A 23,050-nucleotide genomic window follows, 5' to 3' on the forward strand; every position below is an offset into this window, starting at 1 on the left:
CCAAAAAAATCGGCCAAAGCCCTGCTACAAAGTGGACAATGTCATCAGAGAATGGGGCCACGAGGTCGTACGCCTTCCTCCTGACCACCCCGAGCTCACTGCCATTCAGCAGGTATGGGGGTGCATGAAGCGCCACATCCACTCATCCCTCCAGCGATTCACCAGGGCAGACCTTCAGGCCAAGTTACAGGCGGCCAAGGCTTTGAACTAACCCAGAGGTGTAGACAGGAGCTATTTGTCAGTCTCAGTGCTTTTTGGAGGAGTACTGTACACTGGATAATATCCATGAGAGCGTGGAACCTGTCATCATAAAAATAGCCACTGATGATGAGGATGAGGATTAAGACCTCTTCCTGGACAGCGATGGAGAATAAATTGTTTTTCTGTATTGGATGTTTCATTTCTGTACTTGCAAAATATGATTTTGAAACATATAAGCCTAACAATAGTTGTTTCATTACAAAAATGTATTACACATGTTGATACTTAACAATAAATCGAAGTATATCAATTTAATGATCTACTCTAAAAATCAACTCCTCAAACAGCGACAAAGCTTACAGAAAATATACCATTATGGTGTTTGAGCCACTTTATAAATAAATGACAATCTCCATTTTAATTTCCCTATCACCTTACACTTGACAGGTTACTATTTTAAAATGGCCACTCTTCACAGTGGATTGGATTGATTCGATTCATGGAATTTTGGGCATAGCCTAAGGGTGGAACCTATTAATGTCATTCAGGTCTGAGAAACAGCTGGTGTTGGAAAGTAAGCAAGGAAAAAGCAATGTATAAAAAAAATTACAGAATATTGGCAAGAAAAAGAGATAAGAGGGTTGTTGGTCATTTTGTGTTAAGATCACTTACCAATCTAATCCTATGCAATTGTCTATTTATTACAATGATCATCACTGTCATATCTGGAAAAATATCAAGGGAGTTACGATGAATGCCAAAGTTTTCTTCAATTTGTTAATTGATTTTTAATTATATAATTTTTCAGTGGAGAAATAGTGTTAGAAAGTAATTTCTTGGATTACTTGTGGAAGCCCTTTTCTTCAAGGATTCTAGCACTCGACCTCATGGCATAAATCCTATATACAGTACTACTACTACTACTACTACTACCACTACTACAAAATGTAAACAAGGAGTATTGGTTGTATTTCATTGTTGCCAGAGGTTGAGACTTTTTCACGAATAGCCAATTATCCATCGAGAAGGAGGCAAGTTAATGACATCATAAGTTACGTCATTATATCTTCGAAAGACATTCCTCTGAGTTTGCTGGCGATGTCTACAAGAAGTCAGTGTTACTCTTATAATTACCAGAATTATGCAACTTTCGTAATACAGAATACAGTAAAAAATTAGGTAGGGATCTAAGATACCCTGTGACAAAGTGTCATCTTTGTCAGATAAGTTGATAAAATTTTATTCCGGAAAAACACCGGGACACCGGCTGTGAATCTCATAGTAATTGTTTTTAAGTGAGAAACACTTCTGTAGTTACTCATATAGTCTCCATATTACATGTTAACTTGATTACAGGTGTGCAGTTGTAATAGATTTAATTGAATATCTATGTTAACTTAAACCCTTTAAGGTTTAGGTTAGTTTTAATACTTGTATATGGTTGTATTACTTATACACTATTAGTCCTTTTGCAATGGCTAAGTGAAACTTTTAATCCCAATAGTCATGCCATTCAGACTAACTGCTATGAACTAATTTAACTAACCCAAGCTACTGTTTTACATAGCTTAGGTTAATGCTTGTAGTACAATCTAAGTTAAGCTAAGAATAGAGGCTTTCTTAGAAGGTTCTTGCTTAACCTATTCTAGGCTTATTTAAAACTTAAGGATATAAACTTTACAGAAAATAATCCTCTTATAATCTGGTTTTCGGTTTTATGTGGCCAAGATTACCCTTTTATCTGATATTCGGCTATCGCTGTTTTAGGCTAATAGTAGGATATTCCTTAAAAATATCTGTTTAGGATACTGTCTGTTCTTGGTTTATATCACCTTTAGGGATATAGGCTACATAAGACCCTACTAGTATGTAGCCTTATAGATAAGCTACCGAATCATAAAAACTAGGTTATTTTATTGAACCTACAATACTTCTTATATATAATCCTAGGCTTATTTGTTCTTTCTTAACCTAGTATAGGGTATTGCCTAATCCAGATTATTATAGATCACTCTTAAATGTACAGGCTAGGCTATATAAAAACAGAAAACTTACTACAATGTAACCTTATAGTTAGTCTACTATTTTTTGTCTAACCAGGTTCTTGTTTATATCCAATCCTAGGCTATTTGGTCTACTATATAAAACAGTAACACACTAATGTGTGACCTTATAGCCAGGCTATACCTTACTCTAATCTAGGATACTGCCTAATCTGGATTATTTAATTCACACTTAAGTGTATGGGTTACATAAAACTCAATTAGCCACCTTAGTATGTAGCCATTACTATTTCATCTAGTCCTAATTACTATTTCATCTAGTCCTAGGTTACATGGTCATGCTTAAGTGCAGAGGCTTATTAATAAAAGGAAAAAATTTATACTAATATATGTAGCCTTACTGTTAAGCTATCGATTTATTTTGCCCAGATATTGTTATTATTTGATCCTAGGGTCCTCGGTCTAAGCTAGGCCAATCAAGTATACGCAATCCTTGGACATAGGCTACAGACAACATCCACTATTAATCTAGTCTAAATTATTCTCATTTCCTGCCTAGATTACTGTAGACATTGTATAATCTGAAAGGATTTTCTACACTGTATTAATAATAAGTTGTGGAACATTTCTTTTAGTTAAAACATTTAGTTAGAATTTAAAACAATTTTCACTTTACGAAACTAGGTAGCAATCAACACTTTACGAAACTAGGTAGGCTAGCAATCGACAGCCGGGTTCTGGCTTTTGTATGATTATAACAATTCCAAAGGTTTAAAACTAAAACTTTTAAATGGAACTTAATATTAAGCACTTATCTAGCTATTTTGATGTTTCCATGATCCTCGATAATGAAAATTGAGAGAAGTAGAGTTTTTTCGGAGCGCTGGTAACGACGTGAATCGTTCGCTATAGACCAAAGAGAGTTAATGGCTTCTTGGTCTTTAACGGCCTGGTTGTAAACAAGAGGGCGGATGCGCATGCGCAACAGTCACTGGTTCAGCATCGCTGAAGATAAGGGAAAGTGCCCTCTTATCTTTGAGTCCATTATATACTCCATCACGTGTTATAATGTTAACCATTATGACACAATGCCTGGCCAAAAAGACCAACTAAAAGAGAATTCTTTGATATTAGTTTGGTCACCAAGGAGCTCTGGTAGACCATGGAAGGTTACTCCTTGAGGACGAAACAAGCGAATACGCTATCAAAAAATGATTTACTAATAAAATACTGCAACTTTACTTCTTCCAACACTGGCATCTCAATATAACAAAATCTATACAAATTTCCAGGCAAAGTCTAGAAAATCACAGTAACCCATTGATTTATCAGACATCAACCCAAAGGTGTCTATCTGAGCTACATTACTTTGATGGTTACTCTCTAAGACTACCTTTCAAACGAGATGCATTTTGCAGGTAAACATCTTATGGAAATGTCAAGTTTAACATACAATTTAGTTTAACTACGAATTTTAGAATTACTGTTAGCTCTGAGATATCTTGAATGTTCCTGTGTGGGCTAAACTACTTACTGTCATAATTATTAATATTCAGAAAATGAACCCTATTCATATGGAACAAGCCCACAGGGGCCACTGACTTGAAATTCAAGCTTCCAAAGAATGTTGTGTTTATTAGGAGGAAGTGAAGGTAAAGGGAAATACAGATATCTCACTTATTAAAGATAAACAATTAATCAATTAACAAAGATAAAAATGATGGCTGTTACTTTTTGGAAGACTACATGCCTCAATCATCTAATTAGTTGATTTTTTCTAGTAATTTTTTCTGTATGTTCTCCTAAGATCAATACAATATCTGTCCGTAAACTCATTTATAAATAGAAATATTCCATTTTTTATTGAATTTTTCCTAAATCATAATACCCTCGTCTATGAGTTATTACTTGAAATTGGATGTTTCAAAGAGATCCAACCTTCACACTACCAATAGGGCTTAAATTATATAAGATCTTTTGTAAAGCATCCTTCATATATAACTAAGGTCTGTTTTCCCATTTCAAGAATTACCTAAAAATCATTAAATCCAAGTGTTGTGCCACTATCTTGATTTTTCTTTCACGTATGTGATTAAGAAGGACATTTAGTTAAGGTACTTCCCTACTACAGTAAAACATGTCATAAACACTTCTCTCCAACTTTTCCCATCCTTTTCACAAACATGTTGAAAACAAGTGGAGACCAAACCTTTGGCAAACGCTAGATAACTATATGAAGCTCTTGTTTGGACTACCAATAAATTGTTGACTTGCATTCAACCTATTAATGTGTGCATGCGATAGGTTGCCAACATGCATTTATGACAAGATTTACTGCAGTGTGGGTACACCCCTTATACCAACCCCTACTTGACAACATAAAAACCCAAAGTCATTAAGGTTAGTCACTTAATCTAGTCTCAGCCAAGAAATTCTCACAGCAATTGCTCTATCCCAAGCAATTTTTAATTACTCTTCAACCTATCAAGCCATCAACATCTGCATAATTTTCTTTCCCATCCATCCTGTATTTTTAGTAAATATTTAGTAAAAGTACAAGGTTAACACCATATGTCACACAAAAACTAATAAAGAATGCTTACTTTAAAAGACACTTGGGCCACACGGAAGATGTTATTTTTCCAGATAAATTTTCTCAACAATCATCAAGGGGATACTCTTACAGAATGAGTCACAAAAGCCACTGATTGAACTATAAAACCTTCACAACAAACAAAATACCGGGACAGTAATAGCTATTCCCAAAACCAGCAAAGATCTTTTCATTAAATTCTAGTATATAACATACAAGTGTCTGGTGTCAGCAAACAGGAGTATGGTATGGTACCTCCCTAAACTGACTTCAGTAATGCAGGTAATATCTAAGCATTTACCATCCAGTATATGTAATGAAATCTGTAAAATTACAGTGTACTTGTATATAATTACTTCAGGTGGTATGGATTATCTTTTCTAGCACTGTCTATGTATTTGAAAAAAAAAAAAAAAAAAAAAAAAAAAAATTAACAGAACCATAAGTACAAAACTTTGTACTTCTGTCACCCTCAAGTAGGTTAATTTTCCTGCCAGTTAAAATTCTAAATTCCAATTGAGACCAATGGGTTTCTTAGTGTATGTAAAAATAATAAATGAACATACTGGAAACGAATACTGTATTAGCCAAAGTTTCTGAAAGATTTGTTCTAGTGACTTGCCATTCTTGTTTGGTATAATTCAGTGCCATGCAGAAAAGTTTTTATCATTAATACAGGCAGTCCCTCATTATTGGCGCTGAAAATCGCCGATTTTCATCACTACAAAGCACTGTAAAACTGGATCGCCAATAACTGGGGACTACCTGTACTACATTAAAATTCGCTATACATTAATCAAGACTGACCCATGTACAGTAGTCCTTAAAATATCCTTTGTCTGGTTTATCAACATCTTTTTCCTAAACTATCTACACAAACAAGGAGCCAGAACATTTCATCATTCATTCCCCAAACCAAGAGAGAAAACACAGAGAGGACAAGCTACAGAGAGCCTAAAACTTTCAATATTGATGTTCACAGCTCAAAATCTTTCTGCACCAACATTTTTATACTGTGGTTGTAACCTATATTTATCTTACATTATTCTTCATGGTACTGCTTACTGCAACTTTAGTCCTTGTAAAGCAACAATCTTATGGAAATTTTAATTTGGGTAATATGAGTAACTCCATACAAAGAAATCTGAATGCCTGCATATATTTGTAAAAACTTCAGTAAGGGGCTGCAAACCAACACTCAATGAGAGGAGTTACAGCCTTACATATTCTTTACCTGAGGTACACTACATTTCCAAACACAATTAAATAATGATACAAAATGGCATTTCCTGAATGTCAACGCTATCATCATCATCATTAATATTTTTTACAGGTTTTCATTTCTAGGGATAGACACGAATAAAGTACTTGCCACTCTCTTCTTGAAGAAAAGGCTACACTATACAAAACTGATTAAATATTTATTAACTAAGTGTTCTAAGTAATACTTTACTTAAATAAATAGTTTGGTTGTTGAATTAGGTGATATAAATTGATACAAAAACTATTCAGGACACTTTTTAATAAACACTACCTTGTAAATGATTAAGAAAAGTACAACTGTGGCCTGTAATAAAGGCACTCATTACATAACAGAACATGAAAATAATGCACCTTTTGAAGGCCAAAACATTACCTTTCAAAAGATGAAGCATTTCTTGTAAAAAATAAAAAAAATTTTCCTACCCAAGCAAACTACAACTAACAGCACACATGTCTGTACAATCTGATGGAGATTTTGAGATCGCTACTCATTACCATTCCACTTACCTGCGGATCTGCCCCCAACGAAGCAAATATGAAAATTGTATTCAAGAGGTGAGGGGTGATGAGGGATGATAATGGAATCCATGAAAAGAGGTGGGTCAAGCAGTTCAAAGAATATGCAGCGATGGTTTCACTTTCCACATCTAGGGGAGGCAAAACCCAAGCAGTCCTTGTAGTGGTTCCACTCTCCAAGTTGTGGAACATGTTGCTAAGTATTGTCCCTGTTAAAAACATAAGAAGGAATATAAAAACAACAAAACAACAACATATATATATATATATATATATATATAACAAAGATAATCCCTGTTAAAAACATAACTAAATATGAACAATAAAATACAAAAGCTATTGATAAATGTTATATAATCCTACTGATGGAACACACCAAAAACCCTGCCATAGATGGATTCTGGTTATTAGGTATGCAAACCCTTGGTTTTGCTATGAAACACAGTGTGAAATAACTTTGAACTTAAGATGCTCTGATATACTGAACAAAATAAAGCAACAAATTTAATTAACATTACTAATATCTTACTAGCAACTAGCCATAGGATGTCTCAAGACACCTTTACCTGTTTGAATAGGAGATGATGACAAATTTGAACGAGTCGGAGAGTGACTGTGGGAGTGTGTTGGTGATGGTGGGGGTGTAGCTGTTACTGCATTCTTATGCTTATCTGCAACACCTTCCAACAACCCTGAAATTCACAAATATAACAAATTAATATTAAATTAATTTGTATTTTTCATAGCTAACAAACCTGGTCGTAACATTAGGATAAATCTTCTGAAGCTAGCTGGAAGCTGGTAAAAATAAAAACAAGATGGGAACCGGACAGCAACCTGTCAAAATACAGTATATGTGTACAAACAATGTTTCAAAATTTGGCTATATTCAACTGTAATTTGAGACACTGTATCATTACTCATCACAGCAAAAAAAATTAATTATAAAGCTTTAAATTTTACCTATTTAGCTGTAAGAATAGGAGCACTCAATAAGGTATAAGAAATAGGCCTAACCTGACAAGAGAGACAACATTGTTGGAACTTGCTGCGATAATAGCCGACGAAGCTCAGTTCTTCTTGAGTAAGACAGTTCTTCACGTGGACATGCTAACTCTTCGCTGATGGTTTGTAAAAATACTATGCATAAGGGGACAGTATCTGGACTTCTTGCCAGCTGTAAATGATACAAATAAGCTGTATGTGGTCAGGAGGACACATATCAAACCAAATGAGTTTAATATAAAAATACTGTACACACTCTAACATAAATAAAACTACTATAGAGGTACAGTATAAACCAACATGACATTTTCATGATAAAATAAAGTTTTATATATACTTACCAAATAATTACATAGCTATTGGTTCCCTAACCTACAGCAGCTTAAAAATTCAAAATTTGAGCGGCAGCGCTACTATCGTTAGTGTGTAGGTGACAAGGTCCCGCCTACTATCTGGAACTCAAAGAAATAACTTAGCAGAGAGCTCAATTCGTTTCATGCTCTAATGTCCATGCAAGGGGAGGAGGGCGGGCTCCGATCATGTAATTACTTGGTAAGTATATATAAAATTTTATTTTATCATAAAAATGTCATTTTTATATTAGTAACTTACAAGTAATTACATAACTGATTCCACATTGTTAGGAGGTGGGAAAGAGCATGGACATATTCTACTCCAAAGCATTAAGTAAGTTATGAATTTGAAATAGAAAGGTTGCTAACATTGAATAAATGTTTGTTGTTTCCTCACCTGTTGAGAGAGCTGCTGCAGGTAGGTACTGCCTCTGGTTGGCGCTTCTCTCAACTTGTAGTGGATGTGGCAGTGTAGCCAAGGGTCGCCCCTACATTAGTGGGAACTTTGCAGTGGAGGAAGTACACCGTACGCTGACAAAGTTTTAAAAGGATGTCCTTGCCCTGGGCGAAGACCAGAATGCAAAATAACAACACTGTCGCCTGCACCACAGAATTAAAACCATAACCCAACCATTACAAAATAAAAAATGAAACTGGTGGGTACTCCAGGTACAAAGTACCCCTCGGCTTCCCATCGACTCAAAACCTTAATTCAAGACAAGTGGATAAGTTAAGTTAAGTATACCTTAGTTTAACCAGACCACTGAGCTGATTAACAGCTCTCCTAGGGCTGGCCCGAAGGATTAGATTTATTTTACGTTGCTAAGAACCAACTGGTTACCTAGTAATGGGACCTACAGCTTATTGTGGAATCCGAACCACATTATACCGAGAAATGAATTTCTTTCACCAGAAATAAATTCCTCTAATTCTCCATTAGCCGGCCGGAGACCCAAACTCGGGCCTAGCAGAGTGCTAGCCGAGAACTCTACCAACTTGTCCAACGAGGAACTAAGGCGAGTGGATAGCAAAGGAACAGAGAGTTCCCTTTGTTTCCTCTCCCAGCACCATGCCAGCCACGGATAATGGTCCTAAAGTGTTACAATTTTCAAACACGGTCTCTTTGTCCTTGAGGTAGTGTGAGGCGAAGATGGACTTGCATCTCCGGAACGTTGACTGTAAGATCGTAGAAAGAGACAAGTTATTTCTATAAGCGAGGGAAGTTGCGACTGCCCTTAACTAACGGAAAGGCTTCTTCCTGGATCTGAGAGTGGGCTTCTAATATTAACTCTCTCAGAAAAAAAGATATGGCATTTTTGGAGAGCGGGTGAACTGGGCTTCTTACAGAGCACCAGAGGTCCTAATATATCCATAAGATTCTTGATGATGAAGGATCTAGGCCAGGGTTTAGAAGGGTCCTCATTCTTTGCGAGGAAACCGGGAGAAAGAAAGCAGACTGTCCCCTTGCGCAAAACCTATTCTCTTGTCTATTGCTGGTAAATCGCTAATACGTTTGGCAGTAGTGAGAGCCACTAAAAAGAGAGTCTTCTTCGTGAGATTCCTGAGGGAAACAGAACGGAGAGGTTCAAATTGAGGACCTGAAAGCCATTTCAGTACAATGTCTATGTTCCAAGAGACGCTGGAAGAACCTTCTTTCTTAGATGTATCGAAGGATTTGATCAAGTCGCTGGTATCTAGATTAGACGACAGATCCATTCCTCTGTGCTTAAAAGACTGAGCTGAGCATCAACCTATACCCTTTGATGGTAGAGGTTGATAGCTTCCTGATAGACGTTAGGAATATCAAAAAGTCGGCTATTTGACTCATAGATGTCTCAGAAGACACCACCTTCCAAAGACTGCCAATTTTGATTGGCAGAGCTTTGTAGAAGATGCTCGTCTGCACCTCGCAATTGCCTCTGCAGCCTATCTCGAAAAACCTTTTGCTCTGACTAGGCGCTTGACAGTCTGAAGCCTGTCAGGGCCAGAGTGGACAACCCTTGGTGGAATCTGAGAAAGTGGGGTTGTCTGAGCAGAGACCGTTTTTGTGGAAAGAGTCTTGGGTAATCTACCAGGAGTTGAATCAGGTCTGGAAACCATTCCTTGTTCGGCCAAAATGGAGCGACCAGGGTCATGGAGGTGTTCTGATGCGTCGACAGCTTGTTGATTACTTCCCTGATCATTTGTCTGAGCAGAGACCGTTTTTTTGGGAAAGAGTCTTGGGTAATCTATGAATCAGGTCTAAACCATTCCAGTCCAAAATGGAGCGACCAGGGTCATGGAGGTGTTCTGATGCACAGCTTGTATATTACTCCCATTCGCTCTGAGGAGTCCAAATGGATGCTCCTGCTTGAGGATCCAGGACCGGAGAGCAAAAGAGTGGAAGATGGTGGTTTCTCAACATTGCGAAAAGATCCACTGTGGGCTTGTCCCATAGTTTCCACTTGATTGTCGCGGACTAACGGGTCTAAGGTCCATTCAGTTGGAAGGACCTGCTTGAGGCAGCTTAATTTGTCAGCAATAACGTTCATTCTCCCTTGAATGAACCGGGTGACAAGAGTGACTTGGTTCTCCTCCATCCACAGAAGGAGATCCCTCACTGTCCCATACAGTGAGAAGGAATGAGTGCCCCTGTTCGCAAATGCAAGAAAGTGCTGTGGTGCTGTCCGCATGCACTATTATTTTCTTGCCACAGACTAGATCAGAGAAAGACTGAAGGCCCAGGTGAATTGCTCTCAGTTCCTTTACATTGATGTGAGAACTCTGTTGTAACATAGTCCATGTTCCAGAGACTTCCTGGCTGTCCAGAAGAGTGCCCCAGCCTAGGTCGGAGGCATCTGAATAAAATTGAAGGTCTGGGTGCACTGGGAGAAGAGACTTCCCTTCCTGAAGTCTTTCTATGCATGACCACCACTGGAGATCCTCTTTGATTTCCGACGTAATTGGGAAGACAAAAGGGTCTGGTTGGGTCTTTCTGCACCAGTTTGCTTTCAGGAAAAACTGAAGGGATCTCATGTGCAGTCTGCCTAATTTTACAAACTGCTCTACTGAAGTGAGGGTCCCCAGAAGACTCATCCACTGCACTGCCAAGCAGGAAGGAAGAGCAAGGAACTGACTGACAGTCTGAAGGCAGTTTTTGACTCTTTTGGGCAACAGAAAAGCCCGAAAAGTCCGAGAGTTCAGTATCATCCCTAAATAGGGAATCTCCTGAGTCAGTGTCATAAGGGATTTCTTTTTGTTTATGAGAATGCCTAACTCCTGTGTCAGGCAAAGAGTACTCAAGTCCTCCACACACTTTTCCTCCGATGACGAGCAGAGAAGCCAATTGTCTAGGTATAAGCTGAAGTTGATTCCCAGAAGGTGAAGCCAATTCCTTACAGGAGCAAGGATTCGTGTGAAAACTTGAGGGGCTGTCGAGAAACCAAAGCATAGGGCCCGGAACTGTATTAATCTGTCCTGAAAAACGAAGCGTCGAAATTTAGGAGTGAGTCTGGATGAAGAGGGTCATGAAAATAAGCATCCTGCATATCCAGGTGACCATCCAGTCCCCCTGTTGTACTGAGGACATGACTGAGCGAACAGTCTCCATGTGAAACTTCGTCTTTAGTACAAACACATTCAAGGCGCTGATGTCCAGAACGGGCCTCTAGCCCCCAGAGGCCTTCAGAACTACAAAAAGGCGATTGTAAAAACATTCTGAGTGGGGATCTAGCACTTCTTCCACTGCTCCTTTGAAAAGAGAGGGCCAAAAACTTTGTGGAACCTTTTGAAAACGCTGTCAAGATAATTGGAGATGTAACTAAAGGAGGAGTTTTTACAAAAGGATAAGAGTAGCCCTCCTTGAGAACCTTGATCATCCCAAGGATCTGCTCCTCTGTGCTGCCATTCCTTCCAATAAAGTAGAAGTCTGGCTCATACTTGGGCGCGGAGGACTAACTTCTCACTTCTTGGGGTTGGTTAATTTAATTATACCTTAGTTTAACCAGACCACTGAGCTGATTAACAGCTCTCCTAGGGCTGACCTGAAGGATTAGATTTATTTTATGTGGCTAAGAACCAATTGGTTACCTAGCAACAGGACCTACAGCTTATTGTGGAATCTGAACCACACTTTAACAAGAAATGAATTTCCATCACCAGAAATAAATTTCTCTAATTCTTCACTGGCCGGTCGGAGAATCGAACGCGGGCCAGCAGAGTGCTAGCCAAGAATGATACCAACCCGTCCAATGAAGAACTACCTTGGGGTTGGTCTAGAAGGAAGACCTCTTAATGGACTTCGTAGGTGGCAAGTTTGATCTAGGTCTAGACTGGGTTTTAGCCTTCCCTCCACGAAAGGGCTGAGACTGTAGATGGGAAAATGATCTTGATGTGGAAGGCACAGGCTCCCTCGGACGTCTAGTGGACTGTGCCAACATGGTAGACTTACTCTGCAAGTCTGAAAGAATCTCCTTCACCGTGCTTTGTGGAAAGAAGTGAGACCTATCTAAAGGAGCGAAGAATAGAGCTGACTTCTGTGTCAACGAGACTCCTTTCGAGGTGAAAGAATATCAGAGCTCCCCCTTCTTAAGGACACCCATAGAAAAGAGGGATGCGAGTTCTAAAGGGCCGTCTCTAATTGCCCTATCTGAGCACCAAAGAACTCCCAGCCAATTGGAGGCAAAGTCTTCAGCTAGATCAGGACAGTCTTCAATCTTCCTCGCTAGCGCCCCGATGGCCCAATCGAGGAAACCAAAAATCTCAAACACCTCAAAAATATTCTTCATAAGGTGATCCAATTCAGACAAGGAAAACATTATCTTGGCCATAGAAATGGCCATTCTACAAGTCGGATCCACCAGACCAGAGAAGTCCCCTTGGGAGGAGGCAGAAACTCCCAAGGAAGGAGCTTCCCCAGTGGCATAGAAGGAGTACCTAATCTTTAACAATTTGCTGGGCAGAAAAGCAAATGTCGCTTTGCCCTGTTCTCTCTTAGCGGCCAGCCAGACATGAACTTCTTTGAAAGCCTTCTTCGAGGATGAGGAAAGAACTAGCTTGGGTAACCTGGTACCTTCTGACGAATGCTTTTTCATGAGGAAGGTAGAAGCTGGAGAAGTAGGCGAACAGGCACGAAGAAATCAGGAAAACTATCCAGGAGGAAACGCAAGAGTAAGCATAAGAGGGGGGCCGTATCCTGAACAACCTCTTCCTCCTCTGAAGAGATAGGAGACAAGGATTTATTCTTGGACTCTGGAGCAGAAGACAATTTCTTCAAAAAACCCATAAGCTAGGTCAATTGATGCTTGAGTGGGGCTAAAGAATCTCTTCTTGAACCAATGAGGATGATGGATTAAGAGAAGAAGGTGCATGGGTCCTAGAAGCAGAAGTTGGGCTTAAGGCTGTTGGCGTTGGAAGTTTGGGAGTTGGCGCCGGGCGCTCAAGAGTGGAAGTCTGGTGCGAGACGGCGGGCACCGGGCCCTCATCAGTGGAAGTCTGGAGTGAGTTGGTGGGTGCCAGGCGTTCAGAAGAAGTAGGGCGCTTAGAACGCTTATAGCGCTGAGGACTGTCTCTCGACGACTGAAGATGATGAGCAGGAGAATCACGCTGGACCTGAAAACTGCAGGAAGGTTGTGGGCTAGCCTCCCTGTACCTCTTGAGAGCAGGGGAAAGGTGTCACCTTGAGCGGGCGCGAAGAAACAGAGTAGTGATATGGGAGCTTCTTGTGCAGACTGGAAGTTTCTGAATCTGAGGAAAGCTGATGCACTGGAACGCCTTTCCAATGGTGTTAATCGAAGCCTGGGAGCGAATGACAGGCTCAACAGAGGGGGCAACTGCCCGTGGGCAAACCCCACCAGCCTCCCTTGGACCTCCGGTATGTCACAGCCACCTCCTCAACATTCACAGCACTCTCACTTCTCACTGCACTTTCATTACTCACATTTTTCTCCATTAGAGATCTAATAACTGATCCCATTTCCATAATTATACTAGATAAAATACACTAAACTTCTGATCGAACCTTGATTCGAGGCTGGCAATGGCAATAAGAGCAGAATCATGGGACCTGGAACAGGAGTAGATGGTAGAGTAGGAGAACTTAGGATAGGAGGAAGAGGAATTGGAGGGGTAGTACAGTAGTTCAATCAACCCTTACATTATCCAAAGAAATGGAATCTGCAATGGCCCTATTCTCAGCCCTAATAGCTGCTTTCCTCTTCCTATCTCTTTCTAATTTTTACAGATGAGATTTCAAGGTTTTCCATTTCTTATCCTCCAAATCCTGACACTCTATGCAAGTATTATCTTTACTACATTCTTGTCCCCTACATTTAGTGCATTTTGTATGAGAATCGTATGAAAGCTTGGTTAGCCTAGTTCTACAACCCTCAGAACAGAAGCGAACACTGGATGAACTGGAATCCGACATCATTAACTAAAGTAATTCCTAAAGTTAACCTGAAACAACAATTTCATCAATGATAGGAAGCCACAAAGCAACAAATTCTGAATACTTCACCCAGATCAGGCAAATAACTAGCCGAAAACAAAGCAGCAGCTGCGTAAAACTTCCGATGTTGACTGGAAGCCGGCAGGAAATGAACTGAGCTCTCTGCTAAGTTGTTTCCTTGAGTCCCGGATAGTGGGCAGGACCTTGTCACCTAAACACTAACAATAGTAGCACCCCTGCGCGAATTTTGAATTTTTCAGCTGCAGTAGGTTAGGGAACCATTAGCTATGTAATTACTGTACTTGGTAAGTTACTTATATAAAAACAGAGAGGTCAAGATTGTGTCCTGTCATGGCTGGCTGGGATTAAGATTAGTCTGTGTACGGAACTAAATCAGTAATTCCTAAAAAATTTGTCAAAAATTTTTTGCCCCTCTCGACAACTGAAAATTGACCTCTCTATTACAGCAAAGACTGTAATCATTCAATATTTCTTTTGAAATTGATTAATTGTTAAAATCAAAATTTTTTAAAGTAAATTGTATTTTTCTTAACTATAAAAACCTGAGGTCCTTTACATTAGGAATTACTCTCAGCGAAGGCTGGAAATGGCCGTTAAACTCTTGAGCAAGGTGGTTAGGCACTAACTACCACTAGGTAGGCAGGAATACCTGCTTGCCCAAATGTAAACATTCCAGTTTGCCTTTCGGTCCACGTTCAGATTGAGGGGTGGCATGAGGTGGGCATAATATGTAATGTAAAGGACCTAAGGTTTGTATAGTTAGGAAAAATACAATTTACTTTCAAAAATTGTGATTTGTTCCAACACGATATACAAACTGTCGGTCCTTTACATTAGGAAGACTCACTGGTTGGAGGGAGGAATCTGAGTGAGTCTCCTGAACTGACTGGAGTTCTGCACACCTGGGCTACTCCTCCTGGTCGAAAGAGCGAGGAGGAGTACCCAAGCCACTGACATATTAATCGGAGTGTAGGAACTGCAAGATCAAATGTCAGATACTGGACCTTTTCGCATGAGTGAGGAAACCTGACTCATATGAAATAGGCTGGAAGAATCTTAGAGTCGCATGCAGTAAGGAAAAGCTGAGAGAGGGTTTCCCTTATTTCCAGACTCTCCTTCCTACCCTTGCTAGAGGAAGGAGCAGAATTGCTTCTATGATTCTAGGAGAAAAATAGAACGGGTGCTCGATGTGTAGTCTTACCACATCAGCGCCAGTTCCACCAGCTATTGGTTCGAGTCCTATTCTCATCCCGAAGGAGAAGTAGAAGGACGGGGATGGAGGAGGAAGAGAGGCCAGTCACTCTCGGTATCCTTCTCACTTTCAGAACCAACACCTTAGGCGAGATGCTACTCGTCCTCTTGAAGGAGCCGGGTAAGAAAACACAACTTGTTGAGCAGCCACCACAGGGCCAAGGAAAAAAAAAAGGTTCCAAGGGCCGGTGGGCAAGACCATAGGAAGACAAGATTGTGGTCTATGAGACCACGTCTTCCTTCCAGACCGACAGAAACTTCCGGAATGTGAGGGATGGACCAAGCCATTGGCTTCGTGAGCTCTCAGCTGGAAGGTACCGGTATCGTTGTCGCCAGCTGCCGAGTACCTGCTTTGATTGCTTCACAAAGCCAGGAGGAAGATGTGTCCTTAGACAATTCTTCCTTGGGAGAGACAGTCTTCGTCCAACGAGTGAGCAAAGAGGGCGAAGGAGAGAGATCGCTACCGAAGGAGAGATAAGGAAGAACCTACAGGGAAAGAAAAGGACGGAGGGGAGGGCACCAAGGGCGCTGTGGGAGCCTAACTTACAGACGACACCCGCAACCTCCCACCCACCCCGCAACACTCTAAGCGCAGGCGGCGAAAACAACTCTCAGTACAAGTAGGAAGGAAGTAGTCATGCCCTTGTACATGGAGGGCAGGAGTCCAAGAAGGGAAGCGAACTCTTACATCCCAATCAATGTAGGAGAGCGAAGATATTACGTCCCAATCTAATATTTCTGATTGTACAGGGAACACCTTCAGTATCTAAATGAAGGGCTACTGAAGAGAAGCATTACCACTCGGTTACGCTCCTTTAAATAAGCCCTTGGTTGTCAACCCAAGACACAACACGGGAACAACGACTATGCAAGGTTATCACAAATCGTGGGTTTGTATTAATAAATATCAAACACACGTAATATATACACAAAATACACTAAGATCCCACCGGGATAAAAGAGCTTAACGACAGTCAGGCAAGGAGATCCGAAACCACGTCTGCAACGCATGACGGCCCCAAAGCAAACTGGAATGTTTACATCCGGGCAGGCGGGTATTCCCGCCTACCTAGCGGTAGTTACTGCCTAACCACCTTGCTCAAGAGTTTAACAGCTGTTTCCAGCCTACGCTGAAAGTAATTCCTAATGTAAAGGACCGATGGTTTGTATATCGTGTCGGAACAACTTACCTTACCATAATAGCTTTGTAATGGCCCTTAAATCATGCTTTACAAATATATTTAAATGAGGGTGCTATATTCTTTAAACTGTTTGGTGGGCAGATTTGGAAATACAATGTTTGATAACATGAAGTTTTCATAATAAAACTAATATTGTAATGCTTACCTGAACACCTGAATTAGCCCTTAATCCCACTAACCCGAACAACTCTCAATTACCCGTCCCACTGTATAGTGGGAATTTTAACAGCCAGCGTTACCAAAGCTGCAGATAAAATCTGTCACTTGAGCTACCATAACAAACGGTTGGCAACGCTGACACAGGTGTGCACCAACTCACCCCATTTTTGTCAATAGCTTTATTCAAGGTCAAAATTGATGTGGGGAAAGGAGGGTGGGAATCATTCAGGTGTTCAGGTAAGTATTACAATATTAGTTTTATTATGAAAACTTCATACTGCAATACGCTCCCTGAACACCTGAATTAGCCCGATTAACATTTAGAGGAGGAGGGATCAATTCTGTTGCATGCCACTTTGACAGCCGCAGAGATGGTAGCTCACCAATCTGCTCTGCATAAGACATCCGTTTAGTCATACACTCACCATATCAATCAATGCTTTCAGTGAAGAAACATGTTGGAGAGTACGTTGATCGACAGTCAGGTCAGTACTCTTATTCCGTCGACCTCCCATGTGGCTATCCATAGCCTCTCATGTACAGAGGGAAATGAAGCAGTGTGCCGAGCCGCTGATCCTCCGGACAAGGCCCGACGACCGACAAGTGAAGAGGCATCTCGGTGCTGACGAAATAGCCTGGCCTACTAGAGCACCCCCTTGGACTCTCATAGGGAAACTATCAAAGACTAAGATACTTAAAACGTACTAAACTTAAGTTTATGTGATTATACTATCACTGTTGCCTAAGAATTCTAAGATTAAAAGGAATTCCTCTATCTGGTTAACCTAAGAACCCCCTCACTAAGTGAATACCACCTCAGCTAAATGAACGGACCTACATAATAGAATTCGCAGCTACATGTGGACTAAGAGAATAACCCTCCGAACCTCTGCACTACGCGAATACCTCCTCAACTAAATGAACGCACCCTAGATAATAGACTTAGCCGCTACACATGGACAAAGAGAATAACCCTCCAAACCCCGGGACTAAGCAAATACCATCTCAACTAAATGAACGCACCCTAGACAATAGACTTTGCCGCTACGTGGACTAAGAGAATAACCCTCCGAACCTTCGCACTAAGCGAATACCACCTCAGCTAAATGAATGCACCCTAGATAACAGACTTTGCTGCTACACGCTATGAGGTGAATTGAATGTCTTTAAGAAAGTAAACACTGAGATGGACTTTCAAGTAGCTGCTTCCAGAATAGACGGCAGTGAATAATTCCTGGGAAAGGAAGATGAAATGGGCGTACTCCGAATACTGTGCGGTCAGGGAAATACCGAGCTGAAGAAGCCTGGGAAATCACCTCCCTCCGAAAGTAACTAATCGCATTCTTTGACAGCTGACAGGAAGGATTCCGCGGAGAAACAAGAAGTGTGTGCGGAAACGGACGGAGTTTCCCAACCTTTGATAAACAGCCTTTAATGCTCATACCAGACATAAAGATATCTCCGCTGGATTGGGGGTAATGAACACTTGCAGATAAAGAACTTTAAACGAACGAGGCAGTGTTTTAACCTCCGACTCCGTCTTCACCCCAAATTCCAGAAGACAGACAAATACATATCATTTCTCGCATAGGAACCCAACCTAGAAACTGCCTGAAGCTCGTCCAACCCTTTAGCTGAAGTTAAAGCCGTAAGAAAAGACAACTTCTTAGTCAGTGTCTTAACGTTATAGCTTCAATGGGTTCCAAGGCAGGGGAACGCAAGAAAAATATTGAATCTTAAAAGAACGCAATAAATCATCGATTTTCTTACTACTTGAAACTTCAGGAATGTGGAAACTAATTGTACCGCTAATTGTTGAGCGGTAGTCAGCAATAGCCGAATACAAAAGACCCTTGACTTTCCGAAGGAATAAAAGAAAATCAGCTATTTTGGCTATGGAAGGTCTGGAGATGGAATGACCTTCCTTACGACACTAACTCTATACCTTGTCCAGCTGAACCTGGTAAGGCTTACGGGTTGACTTACTCAAGCTAAAAGAAACTATCCAGACACAGCTTTAGGAAGTCCGGACTGTTTAGTGGCTCTCTCTACAGTCACCCTGCAACTAGGTACAGCATGCGAGGGTTTGGATAATAGTGAGAATGAGGTCATCTGAGAAGTAGTTTCGCATGGGTAGGGGCATCGGAACTTCCGTAGGGAGCTCTAGGAGTTCCGGAAACCAAGCGTGTTATGGCAAGCAGGGAGCTACTAGAGTCATAGTCGTCTTGACACTCTCCCGCAATTTTCCTATTACCTGATGAATGAGACCAGATGGAGGAAAGGCGTACACCTGCATGTGATTCCAATTTGTAACGTCACCTCGGTGCCTATCAATATGGGGACCACCATTAGTGAGAAATAAACCGGAAGACAATGGTTTAATCATGTTGTGAATAAGTCCACAGTTGCTGGCCACTTCTGGAGAACCTGACATATTACTTCCAGAGCCAAAGTCCACTCTCCCCCACAATACCTGACAGGACCTACTTAGCGAATCGGCCAGTACATTGAGACTCCCCAATATAAATTGGGGAAGAAGAGACACTTATTGTTCTTTGCACCCTCTCAGGACTCTGCGCTAGAGTACTGAGTTCTGTTGAGCCTGTTCCCCCTCCGAGTTCTTCAGATACAACACGGCAATTATGCTGTCGTTAAACTTAGCCACTACTCTGTTGCGCCCTAGGACTGAAAACAACTGAGGGCTTCCTTTACAGCCTTGATTTTCCCAAAGATTTATTGACTCCTCTCGTTCCCAAACCCCCGAGAGGCCCAAGGCCTGGGTTTCCTCCAAGGTTGTCCCCCAACCTTGATCTGAGGCATCTGTGTACAGATGAACGTCAGGAAGAGGGGAGTCTATAGACCTTCCCTGTGTCAGATGCAATTCTTCTGACCACCACAGATGATCCAACAGGCAAAATCGATCCTGACTATAACTGCGTTCTCGTTGCGGAAGTCCCAGCGATTCCTGAGACATGCCTGAAAAGAGCGCATCCGGAGACGAGACCCTGGAATTAAAAGAGAGAGAGACATTCTCCCTAAGAGGCTTCTCCAAGCTGGTATCAGCCATTCCCTGCTGGACGGGAACCCTTCTACCTGCTGAAGGACCGACTGATCCTCTCCAGGGTTGTGAAAACCCTCAAAGGAAGAGAGAGAATCCTCCTACCTGAATAGGTTAAAAATTCCATAAGAATTCTCTCGTTCTTACTAGCTCCTCTAGAGAGGAGGCAAGGATCAACCAATCATCTAGATACCTTCACACTCTGTATCCTCGACGATGCATAATTGTGGACACTGGAGACATGAGTTCGAAGCAACCACGTTCATCATACGGCTATGTCATCGTCCTTGAACAAGAATTAGCTAAGGCTAATGGTGTTCTAAGCAATACCTCTTATGAACGTCCAGATACTGAGGGGGAAGATGACCAAGATAGAAATTTCGACTTTCCTGCTCCAAACGTTGTAGATGAAACCAGAGCATTCGCCTGGCAAGTCAGATCCCTTGAGATAAATTTATTAGGCTGCCAACAGCCACGGATCCGAAGGGACATAGCCGTCACTCTTTAGAACCCCATTACAGTAAACCTGACATCATCCAGAGAGAGTGTGCAAAGAGCCTCAGACTGATTGTGCAACACATCCTCCAAGCACCTGCTTCCCTAAGAGAAGTCCCTACGAGCCGAGACGACACCGGAGACTTAGACAGGATTGCCTCAACCAATTCGCTGAATGGCAGCCTGACACCTGGCGAAGGGTTACCTCAAACTGCGTAAATCATCCTACGCGAAGAGAGAGAGAAGAGTGCTGTTTATTAGAAGCCACTACCAATGCTAAATTAACGTCCGCCTCCTTCAAAGCCTAACATGATCGCACCAAACCAGCCAACACGAAAAAAAGGCAGGAGCTGGCTTAGTGTCATAAAGAGCCTCCAAAAAAAAAAAAAAAATACTGAATTGACTAAACCGGGAGGTCCGGAGCTATTGCTCGAGGGTATGAAGAAGTAATATGCTCAAGCATGCGTCCGTAATCGTTACTGCTGGCAAGAGGACATTCTAAGTCTGCAAAAATCTCCTGCACCTCTGGATAAGAATCCTGTTCTGCAATGTCCAAACAGTCTACGACCGACAAAGGCAGAGGCGCTGAACGAAGCCCAGACAACAATGAAGAGTCCGCACGCAGACCACATTAATGAGAATGCTGTGCACCCACTCCTAATCGTGTACCTGGAGCTGAATCCGCATAGTGGAACCCCCCAGGAAGAATAGAAGGCTGAATCGAGAAAAAAAAACCTGGAGCCGATTCCCCATTATTACCAAGGGGAAAACGAGTGAGAGTAGCCAAACCCACATTACTAAATCCTGGGGGAAGATGTGCAAATGAAACTGCTTACGGAGGGACGGAAGATGAAGAAGAAGGAGGGAGAATGAATGAGGTAGAAGCTACCCTCGGAATTACCGCCATGGGAAATGCAGGCGATGAAAGCCACGAACCACTCGAAGAAGGTACCGCAAGCCCTGTCAAAACTGCGGAGCGCAAACCTGAACTGGAAGCGACAGGCAAACCCTGTGAAATACCTGATACAGTACTACTGGAACAGGCGCTTGAAGTGGAAGTAAGGGGTTGCGCATACCCGAAGGGATGGAACATGAGATGCCTGTGGCCAAAATCTGCTGAAACTGCATTTTCACCCGTCTGGAAGCTCCAACCAGAGAAGACAGTACTGAGGAAAGAAAGACGGGAGGCAAAGGAATAGCAGACGCATAAAAAAGAAGTTACCTGAGAGGAGGAAAACCAAAGTCGAAGAAGGGGAAAAACGGAAGATGTGGAAGCCACAGGAAAGACCGGAGCAGAAGAAGAAGAGGCCGAAGAGGAGACTGAAAAGGGAGCAACAGAGAATGTTGGGAGCAGGAGATGAAGCAACAGATAACCTAGAAGAAAACTTAGAACGAAAAGGACAGAAGGTACACTGAATCTGCCACCCCTCAATAATCCTGAAACATATCCGACATGAATTCTGGACACTACTGTGTCACATACTCTAATGTTAGAGAAAACATTCGAAAAAAAAATAATCTCTCACTATAGGTCTGTACCCATCGAAAAACCCAGCAATCCGCCTTATATTCTGCCACATCCAATTGCAGGTCCCGCAAACTACTTTAGAAGCCAAAAGGACACACCAGAATCTGCCTTACTAGATGGAGGAGTAGAAAATACAGGGATGGGGGAAACTACAGTAGGAGATTCAGAAACAATCAGAATTGAGTTAGGAGCAAAAGCAGAAGGATTCTGCACCACCATAACTGAAACACTGACTTGAGACTGAGCCAAACCGAAAAGAAGCGATAAAGGAGAAACTCTTGCAGAGCACAAAAACCACTCGAACCTGAAACTGGAATCCGTCCAAGAGAACAACTCTGCACCATTAATACCTTCCCCTCACTACCAAACTCAAACCTATCCTCCTTTATCACACCTAGTTCTTGATCCTGACTAACATTATCAACATTAAATTTATCAATACTACAAGGGGGTGTTGGGGAATCCTTCACTGCCTGCTCTGCACCGAGGGGGCTGGCAGACCCTACCCACTCGGAGGCTTGCGGTTCTGCCATTACCCTCAGCACCCGTTAGGGCTGCTTCTGGAACAGGCAGGGGAGCTGAAAAGGAAGAAGGATTAGACATCCTAACACTACTACTATCCCTATCTGAAAAATGTTGAAGAAGACTAGCTATTAAATTTTCCATATTACTTGCAATCCTATCCTCTATCTGTTTGACTACCTCTGAACTCGCTAAATCCATTAACTGATCTGTAGCAGAAGTCCGAGACACTTGAGGCAACGAGAATCTGACCAACGTCTGCTGCCCTTAATAGCCAAAGACTTGCGATGACGAATGTAATTCTCCACCTCTTGTGCCTTCCAATGGGAACATTCATCGCAATGAGTCTGGGCATCACATTTTAACCTTCCTACATACCTGACAGAATGTCTATCGTGTCTCAAGGTACTCATCCGTCTCTGGCAGGAAGAAGAAGCGATGAGCTTCAGCATC

At 41.6% G+C, this 23,050-nt stretch overlaps 1 protein-coding gene across 2 annotated transcripts in view; it reads right to left on the reverse strand.

The window, feature by feature from the left end:
* Positions 1-23,050, reverse strand: part of ebo (ellipsoid body open) — a 96,738-nt gene that overhangs the window by 66,154 nt on the left and 7,534 nt on the right. For both annotated transcript variants that reach the window (XM_067134239.1, XM_067134230.1), the window contains exons 5-7: positions 7,594-7,753; positions 7,143-7,268; positions 6,568-6,785 (exon numbers count right to left, since the gene is read on the reverse strand). In XM_067134239.1, the coding sequence (XP_066990340.1) occupies positions 6,568-6,785; positions 7,143-7,268; positions 7,594-7,753 (504 nt within the window). The remainder of the gene's footprint in view (positions 1-6,567; positions 6,786-7,142; positions 7,269-7,593; positions 7,754-23,050) is intronic.

The sequence above is a fragment of the Macrobrachium rosenbergii genome, chromosome 3 (genome assembly GCF_040412425.1).
Source record: "Macrobrachium rosenbergii isolate ZJJX-2024 chromosome 3, ASM4041242v1, whole genome shotgun sequence".
Taxonomy (NCBI): domain Eukaryota; kingdom Metazoa; phylum Arthropoda; class Malacostraca; order Decapoda; family Palaemonidae; genus Macrobrachium; species Macrobrachium rosenbergii.